Raw genomic sequence first — 15,467 nt, 5'->3', positions numbered from 1 at the left:
TTTTCCATTGGACCAGAAAAGGAAACCTTGCAAAACAAATTTAATTTGGGTAGAAGAGTGACAATTAACATGCAATCCAGCGCTAAGCTTCCTGACAGCTTAGGACCAAAGGTCAGCTTGCATTTTTTCACATTTACAATTCAATATTTCTAATTGTTTTTATCCATGCCCGCTGACTATTCTCAAAAGGTGAAACCGCAATAGTCCTCTGCTTCAGAAACTTGCCATTGCTCAGCTGCTTCTTCCATAAATTACTAACATAATCAGAGATACTGAATCACAAAACTACAGCTGTTGAAAACTTGCAATGTGAAGACATTTCTAAAGAAAAACACTGGACCTCTTCTTCTAGCAAAACCAAGGCAAACCCCAAATGCTGGACAATATTCCCATGGTATTCCACTAACAGCAAGCTTCTGCTTAAAATAAAGCTGTTCTTCACAAAAAAAGTTGTAGTACCAGGACAAATACTGTTTCAGGTTTGACAGAGCATAGAACAGAAATGTGTACAAGCCTCAGAGCTTTGCACCAGGAGGTTGCAAGACACTGCAGACCGCAGCGTGTCTGGGGCCGTGGAAGGTGGAAGTGGGACCTGTTTGCTCCTTTCAAAAGATATATGGGAAGCACCACAGATAATTCAACAGCACGCCAGTTTACCAGGTTAGAAAGTCTTTTCCCCTAACAACACTCGCAGAAGTTACATGTTTGCAGCCAACCATTCTCCAGCACCTGGGACTGCTATTTCACTGTTCAGGCTAAATGCATTAAAAGTTATTTCAAGCTTCTTCCTTCACTGTTTTGATTCTTTTCTTCCTATGGCTTCTGACAGTGACAGTAAAAGACAGTCCTTCACAAAATGATAGACCACTGAAATATTGAAACTTTTATCTTTTTTACGATTATCATTTATACAGTTATTTTCCAGGATTCTAAGAAACATCTACTGGGATAGCTTCAGGTATCTTCGCAATAAAACACAAACAACACCTTCAGTAAAGGAAATTACCCAGCATGAATACAGAATGGAGATTCAAAATGGAATTCCCCACACAGCTACTTTAGTGTGACAGTTAAAGACGGCGCCATTTCTCCAGAAAAAGTGACAGGACAATTTGGTTACCGAAGTGGTTGGACGTGCTTTCCACTTGTTAGCGGACACGGTAGGTGATGGTCTTTCCCCATCCAGTGTTTAGGAAGGGGCTTCCTAGGTATTAAAAAGCCTCGTGCATTCCAAAATAACCTTGATTTACAAACATCTTCAGGTACAGTTCGCCTGTTGCCCTTATCCTTATTGTGTTCTTCTTTCCCAATTATTAGACATTTATATCCTGAGCTTGTGGAGAGGAACTGAAGTACAAAAAAACGGACTACCACGTCCTCTATGTGCAGAAAGTAGAAAAGAAATACGCTTTCCAATGTTAGCAAAAATAGTTCACACCCTCTTCTCCAAAGTTTTAGGAAGGCTTTGCCACTTCACATTTTAACTTCACTAGCACCACTTGCCTCTTTTGACACACGCCATGACTGGAGTGAAAACTTCTCTGTCTGTTAATGGACTGCACGAAACAATGTGTCTGGCAAAGAACACCCCTTCCTCTTTCACCCTTCTTTCACTAATTCAACCCATTTACTTTATATTTAGATTACTGGCAACATAAACATCAAACATATACATATATGCACACCCAGACCTGGAAGCAACAGCCTGGCAGCCTGCCAGCTCCCATACTTTTGCTCCCTCTGCCTCAACGAGGGAAGGTATCCGCACCACACCAAGGATACTTGAAATGACACCATGGCCAGGAGACTCTCCATCCCCACGGGCAGTATCTAAGCTTACAACGTGGCAACCAGCATTTCTTTACGTATACCTCGCTGTTTTTAAGAACTGCTTCCTAATCAGAAAAGTGGCCACAGAAGGTGGGCAACTGGGGGCAAGCAACAAGAGGTAGCCAGCTCCCCTCTGCTCAGCACAGCTCTCCTCCACCAGGCCCCACGTCCCAGCCATGCTGACAGAGGCGAGGGGACCTGCCTGTCCCCCAAACCCGCCGGGCACCGGGTGCTTCAGCCCAGCTCCGTGCTCCCCTGCCTGCTCTGCCCCGGGCAGGGCTGGGAAATCCCCGTACCCACGAGGGGGCAAATACCCACACTGGCTGTGTGCGGAGGGTCCCCATAGCACCAGCGGCAGACGACGCCCCCGCCCCCCCCTCCCCCGCCCCGGGCAGCGGGGCGAGTCTCCGTACCCCGAGGGCACTTGAAGGGAGGGGTAGGACTCCCCCACCCCCCAACACCACCCAGAGCCCCCGCACCCCCCACCACCTCGCAGCCCCCCCGTCTCCCCGCCCCGTCGGGGCACCGCCCCCTCCCGCCCCCCGCGGCGGCGGAGCCCGCAGCGCACCGCCCCCCCCCCCCCCCCCCGGCCTCCCCTCCCTCCCCTCCCCTCCCGCCCTGCCGGCGTTACCTGGGCGTTGGAGCCGAGCTCGGGCGGCCGGCGGGCGCCCACCAGCTTGGCCGTGGTCTGCAGGTTGATGGGGGCGCTCTGCGGGGGCTCCACGCCCGCCGCACTGCAGCCCAGCCCGCCGTTGAGGTGCGCCGTCACCATCGCGATGGGAGCCTTGGCCGGCAGGACGGAGATGGCCAGGCTCTGCCCGGGGCTGCCGCTGGGGCTCCCGCCGCCGCCGCCGCCGCCGCCGCCGCCGCCGGGTGCCTTGAGGAGCGCCGGGACGCCGCCGGGCTTGGCGCTGCCGCTGGCGCCGCTGCCCACCAGCACGGCCGCGGGGCAGCTCCGCACCGCCAGCTTCTGCCGGGGGAGAGAAGGGGAGACAGAAGGGGCATCGTCACCCGCCGGGCTGCAGCCGGACCCCCTGAACCAGCCCCACCCCGCCCGGAGCCCCCGACCCCCCGCCCGGCCGCCCCGCTCGCCCGCCCGCCCGCGGCTGGAGCCCCCTGGCCGGGCTCGGCCCCCGGCAGCGCGGATCGGGGTTTATTTCCATTTCTTCTACGGTTTTCTTCTTGGAAGGACAGGCGGGCGGGCAGGGGGAGGCTGGGCTTCCCCGGCTCGCTCGGGAACTCGCGCTTTCACCTGGGGTTTTCAAAGTCTCTTTTTTTTTTTTTTTTTTTTCCCCCCTTTGGTGTCTGTTTATGCCCGGAGCTAACGATCCTGGTATAGGTCTAGATAATACTGCAGCTTTCAATCGTAATAAAAGGCTTAAATAATGTTATTTTCAACTTTCTGTTCCATTACTCTGAAACCCCATTACACGTGCTCGCCTCACCCCAGCGCCGGCTTACTTACCATATTCTTTCACCCTTACTCGGGAGTCGGGTTTTTGTTTTCCCTTTAACTTCACCCCCCACCCCCCCCCAACTATTTTTCCAGTGGTTTGTTTTTGTTTGGGTCCGTGTCCCCACCCCGTGCTAACTCCTCTCCATAGCACCCATTTCAACTCGGACTTCTCTGTTTTTCTTACCAGTTGTACTTTTAAATAGCTATGGAGTGCCTGTTCTCTCATCCCTAGTAGGAATACATTATGATCTTGTTATAGTATCTCTTAAAAGGCTTGTATTTGAGATTTCTAGAGGCACTATGAAGTTGCCATGTGGTAAATGCCAGTGCCTGTGTAAAATGCTTATTTTTGAAAAGAAAAAAACTTTTATAAAGTTGTTGCACTTTAAAATAATCGCAGAAGCTGTTCTTATTAATGCCCTTTAGAACGGGCTAGGTATATGTAGAAAAAAATATGCTGGTTCAAGCCTCTTGATACTTTGAAGTATTAAACATCTCATTTTTACAAGAGTTGACATCAAAGATACTTAATCCTGCAAAGACTTCTGCCCATGTTTAACATTATTCGCTGACCAGTCCTGTCAGCTTCTCTGCGATCACATCTAACACGCAGCCTTTCAGGAAACTTCACCACCTGTCTAAGTCTGCTGCTGTACTGTTACAGTCATCAAGAGTTTTGTTATCAACTTTGCTTCCTTAAAATACAGTGTGTATATATACGTGTGTGTGTTCGCGCGCGCGTGTGTGTATAGATAAGAAGTCACAGACATTCCTAGTTCTTTCCAGAATCAAGGCTGAAAATTTTACTTCTGGACATAAAGTAGAAGCCTTGTAGTATAAAACTAACTGACTTTTAAGAAAATACCTTCCTTCTCATCTTTAAAGCCATTATACACTTCAAGGCTGTAAAGGTTAATTGTCCAATATGTCTGCTCTAGGAGCTGTAGGTTTTGTGTTTATATGAAATAGCAAGCATGTGCTTCATCAGCAATACCTGCTTCACGTTTTAGTATAAAGAAATTACTTTTTAATGTCAGCATTATTCTAGTAATCGTGACTTCATGTAAATTGTTTTAAGCTTTGTTCATTGTTGCCTTTACTTTTCATTCTCCATTATCCTAACAGTCAATCCAAGGAAGCAGTGGCAGTATTTTCCTTAAACTATGCTGTTGCGTGTCATAGGTGTTTTGAAGAGGACAGAACTTTTCTTTCGGTACAGAAACACACTTGTCTCTTACTTTAAAAGTACTCAAGTGAAAGGCAAGAAGCTCAGGTGCATTTTATGTCGGTGGGAAAAGTTGCTTACGACAAAATCCTATAAAACTACTATTTCTCTGTTTTATTGCAGTGCGGTTTTCCGCAGGTGTTCCTTGTACTGGTATGTTGCTACAGATGCAAAATGACTGCATGCAGGAGAGCTGAACACTACCTCTCCCCAACTCTGCTGAAAACCTCCTTGCACAGAGGCTCATTAACCTGTACGGTCACTCAAAGCTTTCAGATTAAGAGTTCAGCTTCGTGGTTGTTTTGATTTCTGTCATGTGAAAAACTCTAAAAGCTCACAGACTATCAGAAAATGCTGCCCTTGGTTACAGTGCTATAAATCCATTACCTATCTGGAGTCAGTCTGGAGTGCAGTCCCAGCTCTGCTGCAGACAACCAGAGGTTTGCTGCTGACCTCAGTAGTGCCAGGGTTTCTTTTTTTGTGAAACTAAGAGCATTTGGTATCCCTGATAGGTGACTGTATTAATGAAGTGTCTCTTAGTGTTTGTCCTCAGACATGTGAACATTTGGATTACTGAATGAAAAACTTCTCACAGAAATACTCGGTGTTACTGTACTGATTTCATATTTTCACTTAAATAAATTCCTAATAGGTAATATCCTCGTGGTATTAGTACAGCTTTACTTTTGTCTCAGGCAGCTCAGCAACAGAAAACATCCAAGCAAACAAAACTCCATGATCCCAAAAGATCTACAGTCTTTGGTAACTCAGTGGAAAACGCAAGTAAATAAGTAGGAGTAGATTATGACTTTCCTGACCAAATTCAATAGGAAGTAATTGCTTTTTATCTTGTTCCAAAGGAGGAATTTGCACCAAAAAGTAAGAAAGCAGAAATTCTGCAAACAATAAAATTCATTACTCAAGCTACCGTCCATCCCATTTCCACTGTTCTCCCTATATGCATTAACAGTGAGTCAGTTTTGTGTGTCTTTGCATGTGAGGTGTGCTAGTATTTTCCTAATAAACTGACAAATCTGTCTATTCATGTGTATGTGACAAAAAAACTTACGGAAATAAGGGTTACTGCTTGTTTCAGTCTAAGTTGATATAACTATTAAATGCTTGTGAAATTGAATATTTATGTCCTAATGGAAAACTTGTATTTTAATTTAGGGTTTGGGGCTTTTCTAAGTACATACAGGGAAGAAATTGTGTCCCTGTGATAGGCTTGCAAGGACCAATTGACCTGTGCCAGTCACCTCCCCAGGGAACAACGCTGTGCTAAATTTATTTAAATAACTGCAAATTTTAGAAACGAAATATGGAAGCATATCAAAGGATCAGGTGCTCAAGATTAGCTTCCAAAAGGGAGTTACAGAAAAGTCATCTGTTTGGGGAAAAGCAGCGACAGTATCTCTTCTGTGTCTCGTTTATTAAATTTCTGAAAACGTACCTACCAAAACTTCAAAAATACCCGTTAATCAGATTACGTTAGTTAGGAGATGAACTATTATGTGGTTTTCCTTTGTAACAACCATTTGTGTTTTATACCCCTGTGAAGACATTGATAAAGGAGTGTTGGCAGAAGCAAAGATTATGATATGAGAGATTAAAAAAATCCTCAACAAAACCTACTTCCGCTGTGTTCTATTTCTGCCAGATTAATTAAAAGAATAGTCTTGGTTTTTAAAAAGAGAAAAATCTGCATTTTGAGAATCAGTCAGCATAACATATTCTCTGATACTTCTGGAATGATGAATAATAAGAAACTAAGCAAGCCTTGGACACTGGAGCTGAAAACGTGCTGATATAATGGAAGAGCCAAAAGAGGAAAAAAAAGGAAAAAAAATATTGGCTTTAAATGCTGGAAAGCAGGTCGCTGCTTCTCATCCACAGCGTACCAGTCCTCACAATACACCAATTTTGAAGCAGTGCCTTTTCAATAGCAACACAACTTTCATTTTCACTGCAGGATGCCACAGGCAAACCCGAGTTTGAAATATGTATGCCAGTCACATGCAAACACACTACAATGTGCTGGAAAGCTGCCGCTTGTTTATGATTTCCCATCTTGTATGTGGCACGGTCTCAACTATTCGGAGCACAGCTAATATTTTTTCCATATGTATCAAAATAACTCTGGCCTTTCTATTTATTTGTATACGTAAGCCCTCTCCCCAGCCCCTCCTTTCTATCGAGGTCTGTGCTCTAAAGGTTTGCAGGTGAGAAGGCAACCAGGCAATAGTTTTAGTCTCCCCTACCAGCAGTTACTCAAACGCTACTTCTCCCATCACGTACCACAAATCATTGTTTAGTGAATAAAGAAATGGAAAGGGCGGCGGGAGAAAGGATTTGAAGGCAGCTGTGCTGTTGTGATACACACACCGAGCAACACGGCACACATACACGCATAACACGTGCGCGCACACTCCGGCCAGACTCGGCACCGCCAGCATCACTTTTAGCACAAGGTTTCCGTTCCATCATTTTCACTCTGCTGCAGCTTACATCACTTCTTCAAATCCTTACTGATCTGATGTCAACTTTACTTCACACCTACGACTCAAATAAGAATATGGTCGTATTCCACAGCAGAGGAATACTCAGCTACTGGCTGCTCTTCTCCACGGCAGTGATTTAAAATAGACGCATGCCTCTCAACAAACCTTCACGTTTTCCTAGTAAAATACGAGACCTGTTTAAGAAGGACCTAAAATTCACTGTCCGTCACATTTATATTTTAACGCCTACATGCTATAGATAGAGACTTCAGTCCATTAATCTTTCTAGAACGATGCTCTCCTGACAAAGCAGTTTCACTGGGAAAAACTGCAATTGCCTTCAGAGCAATATCAATTCTTTCCCTTAGTGGCCTCATGGCTAAGAGAAAATATTTGGCATAACCCTGAGAGTTTATTTAGCTTGCAGGAGACTGACAATCCACTTTCAAACCAAAATGATGGCTTGTCAATTAATAATTTAGCATTTGGTGCTAATCTAAGGCCCTGCATGCAAAACAGCTGAACAGCTTTCTCCAGCAATAAGGGCCACGACCTCTGTTCATTTACTCAATTGTCACAATATAATTCCCTTGAACAATGGAATATTTGATATTCAAAAGGGTGACAACACACAAATGCATCGCAGACAGGCCACCAGCTATGACACTTTAGTATAGTGTCTTAGGATTTTGGTACAATCCTATGAATTTCCATGTATTTCTCACCTTTCCAAGTTGCTGCTCACACACACGGCTGATCCTGCCTGATCTGCGCCTTAAGTCATGAACTAACCACCTGCATAACTTTATACACTGAACAGAAATGAGTGGGGCTTTGCCTGGACATACGTATGTGCGCATCCATGGGCAGCCCCAGGAGTTTGGTGGATCTTTATGAGGGCAAAAGGCACCATAGTCTGTATTTTATCCCTGGGCTCCCATAAAAGATGCTTCTCTTTGCATACAACTCTTGGGCAGCAGGTTGCCTCTGCCCAAAGAGAAGACATTAAAACGTATTCTCGTACAACCAAGGATGAAGACCCTCGCATGGAAAAGTTTTATGCACTGTTCCTGAAACGCTTTATTTCGATGTAACAGTGTTCAAGACGTGCAATCGAGGAGGAGGAGGAGCGTTTTTAAGGAAGGCTGGGGCAGTTCCTCCTGCCAATCTCTCGGTAAATGACCTGTCAGTTTGATGCAAGAGCTCTCCCTGCGACGCCCAAGCTGGGGCGGGGGGAAGGGATGGGGAGAAAGGAGGGGAGGGAGGAGAAATTGCTCGACAGTATTTTTAATGACCCCCAGGGAGCGGTCACTGCGGCGCGGGATGATGTGCGGTACCCGGGGGCCGGGAGCCTTCCTCCTCCTCCCGCGTCGCCGCCTCCTCCTCCTCCTCCCGGCCCGCGGTGCGCGGAGCTGCCCGGAGACCCCCTCGGCTGCAAAACCCTGTGTGTCGTCGTGTCCCCCCCCGCCCTCTCCTAAAGGAAGCCCCCAAAAGCGCAGTTACTAAACGAGGAGGTAGTGACTGCCCGCCTAGGTGGGACTCGGGTGTTAGTTTTTCTCGGGAAGATTAAAAAAAAAATCTGAAGAAAATCTGTGACTCGATCGAAACAGCCTTTCCAGGGGCGGACTTCCAGCCGACGGAGGCTGAGTGTGAAACACGGGCAGGGAGGTCTACGTGTGCTACAATCTCAGCATTATTATTTTTTAAAGGCTTCTTTTGTCTGTTGGTTTCTTCTTTTTCTTTCTTTTGCTTTCTTTCTTTTTTTTTTTTTTTTGCCAACTTCCTGCCTGCCCGTCATTAGAAGTAAGGATGTATTCCTTTCTCTCGATCAGCTCTCAGTTAATTAGCCATCGCTGCAGCAGGCTCAAGGATTTAAATTCAAAGTGAAACTCATTCTAATCAAAACTGCAGCAAACTGCGGGTTTTGTTTGACTTTAACCTGAAAGTCAGTTATTGTACCACTGATGTACATACCACATTACCAGCTGAGTGCTTTCAGCATCCCTCTATCAGTGTGAAATATTTAATCGGCACAAGGATCCAAACAGCACAGCAGAGGGGAATCTAGTGTGTGCATTAATTTACTTTCAGTTGAAAAGCAGTAAAGCAGGTCAGAAACATATAACCTCCTCCCTTCCCCCCCCCCCCCGCCCTTTCCCCTCCCAAACAAATACACAGCACATCAGAAGAGTTTTGGTGGCGGGGGAGGGAATGAAATCCACCCTGTATGAATCCAGATTGGAGAGTCAGACAATAAATTAGTCGTTCCTGCTAAAGAATGACAAACGCTGCCTGGAACAGAAGAGGGGAACAAGCCCTCCCTCTAAACAAACCCCCCAAAGTCCCCTCTCAAATTAATTACATGGGTAATTGTTTGTTTTTTAATCTTTGACTCTTTTTGAGCTAGAAAGATGGCTGAATGATTACACCTTCTGTGTATGACATTAATTAGAAAGAAAGCAAATGCCAGGAAATAATGAAACAGTCTTTCTATTAAGGTGCAATGGCTTTGGATTTTCTGACCAGCCATGTTCTCCAGGAAAGGCTTCCATTAATAATATTGGTATTAAAAACCTGGTTTAGAAACATTCCCAAGCTCTCCTACACATCAGCAATAATATATATTCCAGAAGCTTATTCCAGCATGCAAAAGCTAAACTTTTTCCGCTACCAAATCTACCCTTGTATTTCTCACTTATTCTCTGAAGACAATCAAGGTCCTTATCTCCTCGATATCGTAACAAGAATATTGACGTGCAATTTTCTTTCACAAGGGATCATTTACAATGTGAACATTACGTGAACAAACTTGAACAATCCTGCAAGCAAAACCATCGCGCGGAAATGCAACAATGGGCAACGATTTAAGTTGCACCAAAAAACCCCACCCGGGCTCATCCATCTGATGTGGCCGAAACTCTCAGCATGGCGGCTTTCCAGGACAGGGCAGCAATGAAGAATTAGCAGATTTATGTAAAGAGGGAATTTTCTGAACTGGTAAATACCCTAATAATGGTAACAGTGGGCTTAGAAAAGCACATATTCACTCAAGTGCAATTAGCCTTTAATTTCTGAAACCATTAAACAGCTTGCTGACTGAAAAAACCAACGTGTTTTCAACTGTATTGCTAACTGGCAATCCGCTCATCAAAGCTCGGAATTATCTGCTTAGTGACTCGTAAACAGCACTTTTTAACTAACAAGGAGTACGGGGGAAAGAGGACAATATTTAATGAGGAAAGTCAGATTCATATTATGGAACATTCTGGAAGTGCCTGTGCATCTTGAAGGAGAGGAGGAGGGGGAGCTAGGGTTTTTTTTTTTTAATAACCTCACAAATAATCCCTCCTCCTTTCTCTCTCTCAAACCATGTCAATGATCAAGGAAATGAGAACAAGGCGCTTGATTCACAGCTGACTCTCTCTTCTTGTTACATCAGATCAAGAAGGAGCAGTCTAACAGGGGGGCCGATTTCTGCAGGGGAAACAAACATACAAGCTGGCATTTTGTCTCCTACTCCCATTAATTAGCCCGCTTTTCTGTCAGAAACAGAGCTTTTAAAACTTGCAGCGGAGGTACACATGTGCCCACTTGCACATACGCTGCATAGATGCATCCAGAAAATTAAATCTTATGCATGTGAGATAAACCCCTCCCCAAAAAATCTTCAAGGAAAGACTGGTTGGTTTCCAATTTTATGTGATGGACGAATCTCTATTCTTTCCCTTAATCCCAGGAAAAGCTGCATAGTAAACTGCTAATAGTAAGATGCAGCCTGCGCTAAAGCCCCTGCTCATGACAGCCTTTGGATAGGGTGCATTGTGCTCTGGATCAGGTCTGTAGCGGCGAGAGTGCTGCTCAGTTTACACAGCTATGAAATGCTTCTTTTAAACCCAAACTTACAACAAAGGAAAACTTTGGCCTGATCTCATTTCGACTAAACCAGAAAGCATACAGGCAGCCTCTTGGCAGGTCAGAGGAGGGTTTAAAAGGCTCCCCACTGTGTAACATGGGTTCTCCCCTAGCCCCAAAGCTGGAGTCCTACTTGCCATTAGCAACTCAAAATTTACATCCCTTTGCTGCTGCCAACTGAAGTTTCCCATGATTTGCCATGTCCAGTGCATTCAAGAGGACCCCATTCATCTGGCTTATTTAACGTTAAAAACCAGAAACAACTCTCCACAAACAAACACACAAGAAAACCAAAACCCAAGTGTACACCATATAAACACTAATGTGCTTCTAATTTAAGTTTTGAAAAAACAAAGGCAGAGTGATTAAAGGCCAGGAGCATGCAGCTCAGCATATGGAGCCACAGTAAGTGCCCTAGAACAAGTTGAATGTTTCCATTGTGTGAAAGACTCATTCATTATAGCTACAAGATGCAGTGCAGACATTTGCATTTTTAGAGGGGCATCTTGTCATTTTTAGGTAAATCATGGGATCCAAACCCTTTCTAAAGGGCACCAAAGCTCACAGTTCTTGATATCCTGCCTCCCTTTGTTTCAGTACTCTGCCTCACTATTTTCCTCTGCATGAATGTCATTAAAGTTTGCATCCTAGTATGTCTCCAGACCAAGATGTGAACTCAGGGGCTTCTCGTTTTTGCTTAAAAATGCACTGCTTCCTATGATCAAGCAAGGCAAAAAGAGATGCAATTGCATGCAATCAGAAAAATAAACAGTAAATTGGAGTAATTTATTGTATCCAGTTTCAAAGCTGCTGCCTCCTGATTCATATTCCCTCCCCCTATTCTCCTCCCACCAGCCCCCCCACTCCAGACCTCATAATAATTTCTTTGATTTCTCCCTCCTTCACCACAGCTTAAAATCAAATTTGGAAATGCACATCTTCCTTGGTGTGGCAGAAAGAACTAGCAATACAATAAACTAAGCCAAATCCTTCCTTTTTTTTTTTCCCCCTCTTTTTCCCAGATAACACAGAATCCTCCTGAAATGAACAAATGTAACTGTGAACAGATACAGACTTCCCATGGGATCAAACCATCAGTTCCTCAGTATACATATAACGAAGAATGAAGTTAAATGGTTGCATTTCCCCCAGGGGAAGGCAGAGCTTCAGTTGTGAAGTGTCCCCATCAGAAATTCTGGATAAGTTGCCACAAAAAAAAATTCCCTGCCTCCTCTCCAGACCTCATATAGACGTTTCCCCAGCAATTCTACATATGCACATTTCTTCTGCACGAGCTTTTAGTATTACTGTGTTAGTCTGGAGTGATTACTGTTTTCCAACAGCAGGCATATTTGCATGGTAGTCATGAAACTGCTCGGAGCAACCTTTCAATTTTCCAGCACTCCAAAGTGTAGCTTTGGTGAAAGCAAACAAAGCAGAAGGGGAAATAAAGAGCCCAAACTGAACGCCTACGTCTAGGCACCTCAGCCCAAAGCCAGGCTCTTGTGCCCACGTGGACAACTGCCAACTGGCAAAGGAGCAGCGGCAGCCAGAGGCAAAGTCACCCTGTGCTCATGTACCCTGAACCCAGGTGACCTTGCTCATTTTTGCAAGTGAATGTTGGTACATGAATGAAACCGAACTCTAGATTTTGTCGAAAAACCTGAAGAGAGTGCTTAGTTCTGAGGACAGAAGAGGAAAGCAATATTATGAACAGGTTTTTTTGCAAAACCCATCAGCTATTAGCACGCCTTACTAATGAAAAACCCATATGGCTTGGCAGCACAGTGTGTAGTGTCCTTCCACCCCAGCCTCTGGGTGGACCTGTGTCTACTTCTGGTTAAACTCATCAGAACTAAAATGTAATCGGAGGTGTCTTCTAAGATTTAGATAAATCCCTTTGCCTCAGTTTCCCAACTCGATAACGTCTTCCTCACAAAGGTATTGTGAAAATTAACCGGCTAGCAACTATTAAATGATGTCTGTTTGTTATTAAAGGCAAGTTAAGTCATATGATCTCTTCTTAATCCAACAGGATTATGGCTGTCAATCAAAGGTAGCGTGCTATCACACTGTTTATCTAATCTTGCCTGCTGATGTTTTCTAATGTCCTCCAAAGGAACCCTTGTGGAGATGAAGACGAGGCTTCACAGCTCTAAGTATTTTTCTGGGTCTGCGTGTGCGGGCCTGGCCACATATTGAACTTAGTGGAGAGCACAAAGTTAATTACATGTATTTTCCTTTCCACAAGTTGCATAAAAAGCAATCTCTAGATCCAGAAAGGTAGCAAAGATGCCAGAGCCAGAGATGACAACCACACAACTGATACCTACACCTCTAAAAAGAGGTGCTACAAGTCTGAATAAGAAAGGCATTCAAGGAAGCTGGAAGGAATGGGAGAGGAGACACACAGGGGGCCAAATTTCTCACAATACCATTCTTGGAGCTCTGCTTCTCAAAGGACAGAAAAGGGTTGAAGTGGCAAGCCTCTGAGAGATTTTCCTCCTGCATCATAAGATAAAACTATTCATTTAAATTATGCAGTGAGAGTGATGAACGATTGTGCAGGTGCTTTGAAGAAGTAAATTAGAAGGATGAGTTGACAATGGACTTCCTACTTTCTAATACACCTTAATATACAGAGGATGACAGTCTCTGTCCCTCCCCAGGATCCTCACATCATTCATAGAAACCCCTTTGACCTGGTGAAACCCCTCCAGAGGCAGCAGCTCTGAGCACACCTGTGAAGCTGCAGGGGCTAAAACTGAGGCCAGAGAGACAAACTCATATGACATATCAAGTCAGAGCTGGAAACTGAACCTTAGTGTCGCAACTGCAAAACTTTAGCCATCAAGAGGGCACCCTCACTCCTCACTTCATCTTTCCTTCAGTTGCACCCCTTCATTTGCCATGCGCCCTATCCAAAACATAAATTTGAAAAGTCAAGCCACCCTGTTTATCCAACCTTATGGTTGAATGTACAGGCAGGGTGGCTGCCACAGCACGTAAGGCAGTAACAGCAGGGAGTGTTTTTTTCTTTTTTTTCTGTCTTTCAAGAAGTGGGTGTTCAAAAAGGAAGATTATCAAACAACAGATTATCAAAAACACAAGATAATTTTCAAAACCTGGCTGAATTAATCCCACCTGATCAAATATCACCCGTTATAGAAGTAGGGGGTACTGGAAATTAGGAACTCCGAGCCCTCTGTCATGTGCTCAGACAGCTATGCAATCCTCTACTTTTTTATGGGGGACATATAATGGCCTAGCTCCTCTAGGGAGATGGGTGGTTTAGACAGATAAAAAAAAATTTAACCTCCCCTCCCTAATCTTCCCCAGTCTGACAAAGAATGTTGTGTGAGTACATACATGTGAAAAATCAAAAGCAAACTTTCACAGTTTGAGAATCACAAGTAATACCACTTGACTAGATACAGATAATTGATCAGTCATAATAAGAGGGGGATACAGCATGTAATATTTTCCTTTTAATGAGACTTCAGAGAATGCATGAAAAAACTATTTAGAATGACTGAACTGTACAAATACATTAGCAGATGTTGAAAATATTGAGTAAATTTAAGAAACAAGGGAATGATATGCTTTCACTCTAACTTAATGGAAATGCAAATGATAAGATAATGCTTAAAGGGAAAGAAAGGTATACAGCAGCAGTGTTGGGAAAGAATATTTAAAAGAGACAAAGGAGCTGCTAATGAAGGACTGTCTAGATCCTGGGATGAAACTAAGACCCTCACAACCATTATTCCAGAGGCCAAAGAGAGAGTAACGAGCAATAAATAATGCAGATCATGCCAATGGCAGTAAATAAAATGGAACATTGAAGAGAGAATGAGAAAGAACAGACTGGGCCCACTTCAAAACAACAATAGGAGAGAAACACAATGGCTAAGGAGAAAGCAAGGACACACTACAAAGTAAGTTTGGCATTGCCTTCACACCTGAAGATGGAGATGATTATATAACGCACGGAGAAAATGAAAATTATCTGCAAAATTTAGACGCTAGTCTGCAGTTGTGACTGCCCGAACTAGTTTCTAAACTACTCCCATGAACAGCGACACGAGAAAGACAGACATTTTGTATGTTGATTTTCTTGCTATGGTAGTGGAAGGCGCTTAGGTACTTCAGCCATGAGAGCTACATATGGAGCTGCACGTAGTGACACAGATCTGTGTGTATACTTAGAAAGGATTCAAGGCCACAAAAGAAAGGCGAGAAGAGAGAAGCTTTAGCAAACTTTTTCACAACTTTGTTACATTTAAGGATCAGAATAAACAACATCCTTTTGGCCTTATTTCCTATTGTGTGCTATGGAGTACAAAACATCATAGCCACTTAATACAAACTCTCCCTCAATCAGTCACTCAGATCCTTTCCCTGGAACATTTATCACAGCCGATAGCTTTTCTTCCGATAAAAGCCATTTTGCAAAGAAGCTGAACACAAAAATGACAGGCTGGTCAGTAAAAACTGATGCTGCGGCTCTCCAGTTCTGCAGCACACCCAATTTTTTTGCATT

At 44.2% G+C, this 15,467-nt stretch overlaps 1 protein-coding gene across 2 annotated transcripts in view; it reads right to left on the bottom strand.

Annotated features, from left to right (window-relative positions):
* PHF21B (PHD finger protein 21B) overlaps positions 1-15,467 on the bottom strand; it is a 167,663-nt gene that overhangs the window by 62,866 nt on the left and 89,330 nt on the right. For both annotated transcript variants that reach the window (XM_075112645.1, XM_075112655.1), the window contains exon 4: positions 2,462-2,800. In XM_075112645.1, coding sequence (XP_074968746.1) covers positions 2,462-2,800 — 339 coding nt within the window. The remainder of the gene's footprint in view (positions 1-2,461; positions 2,801-15,467) is intronic.

This window comes from Phalacrocorax aristotelis, chromosome 1, assembly GCF_949628215.1.
Source record: "Phalacrocorax aristotelis chromosome 1, bGulAri2.1, whole genome shotgun sequence".
Classification (NCBI taxonomy): Eukaryota; Metazoa; Chordata; class Aves; order Suliformes; family Phalacrocoracidae; genus Phalacrocorax; species Phalacrocorax aristotelis.
The sequence above is the reverse complement of the archived record's forward strand: the minus strand, read 5'-3'. Positions and strand labels throughout refer to the sequence as shown.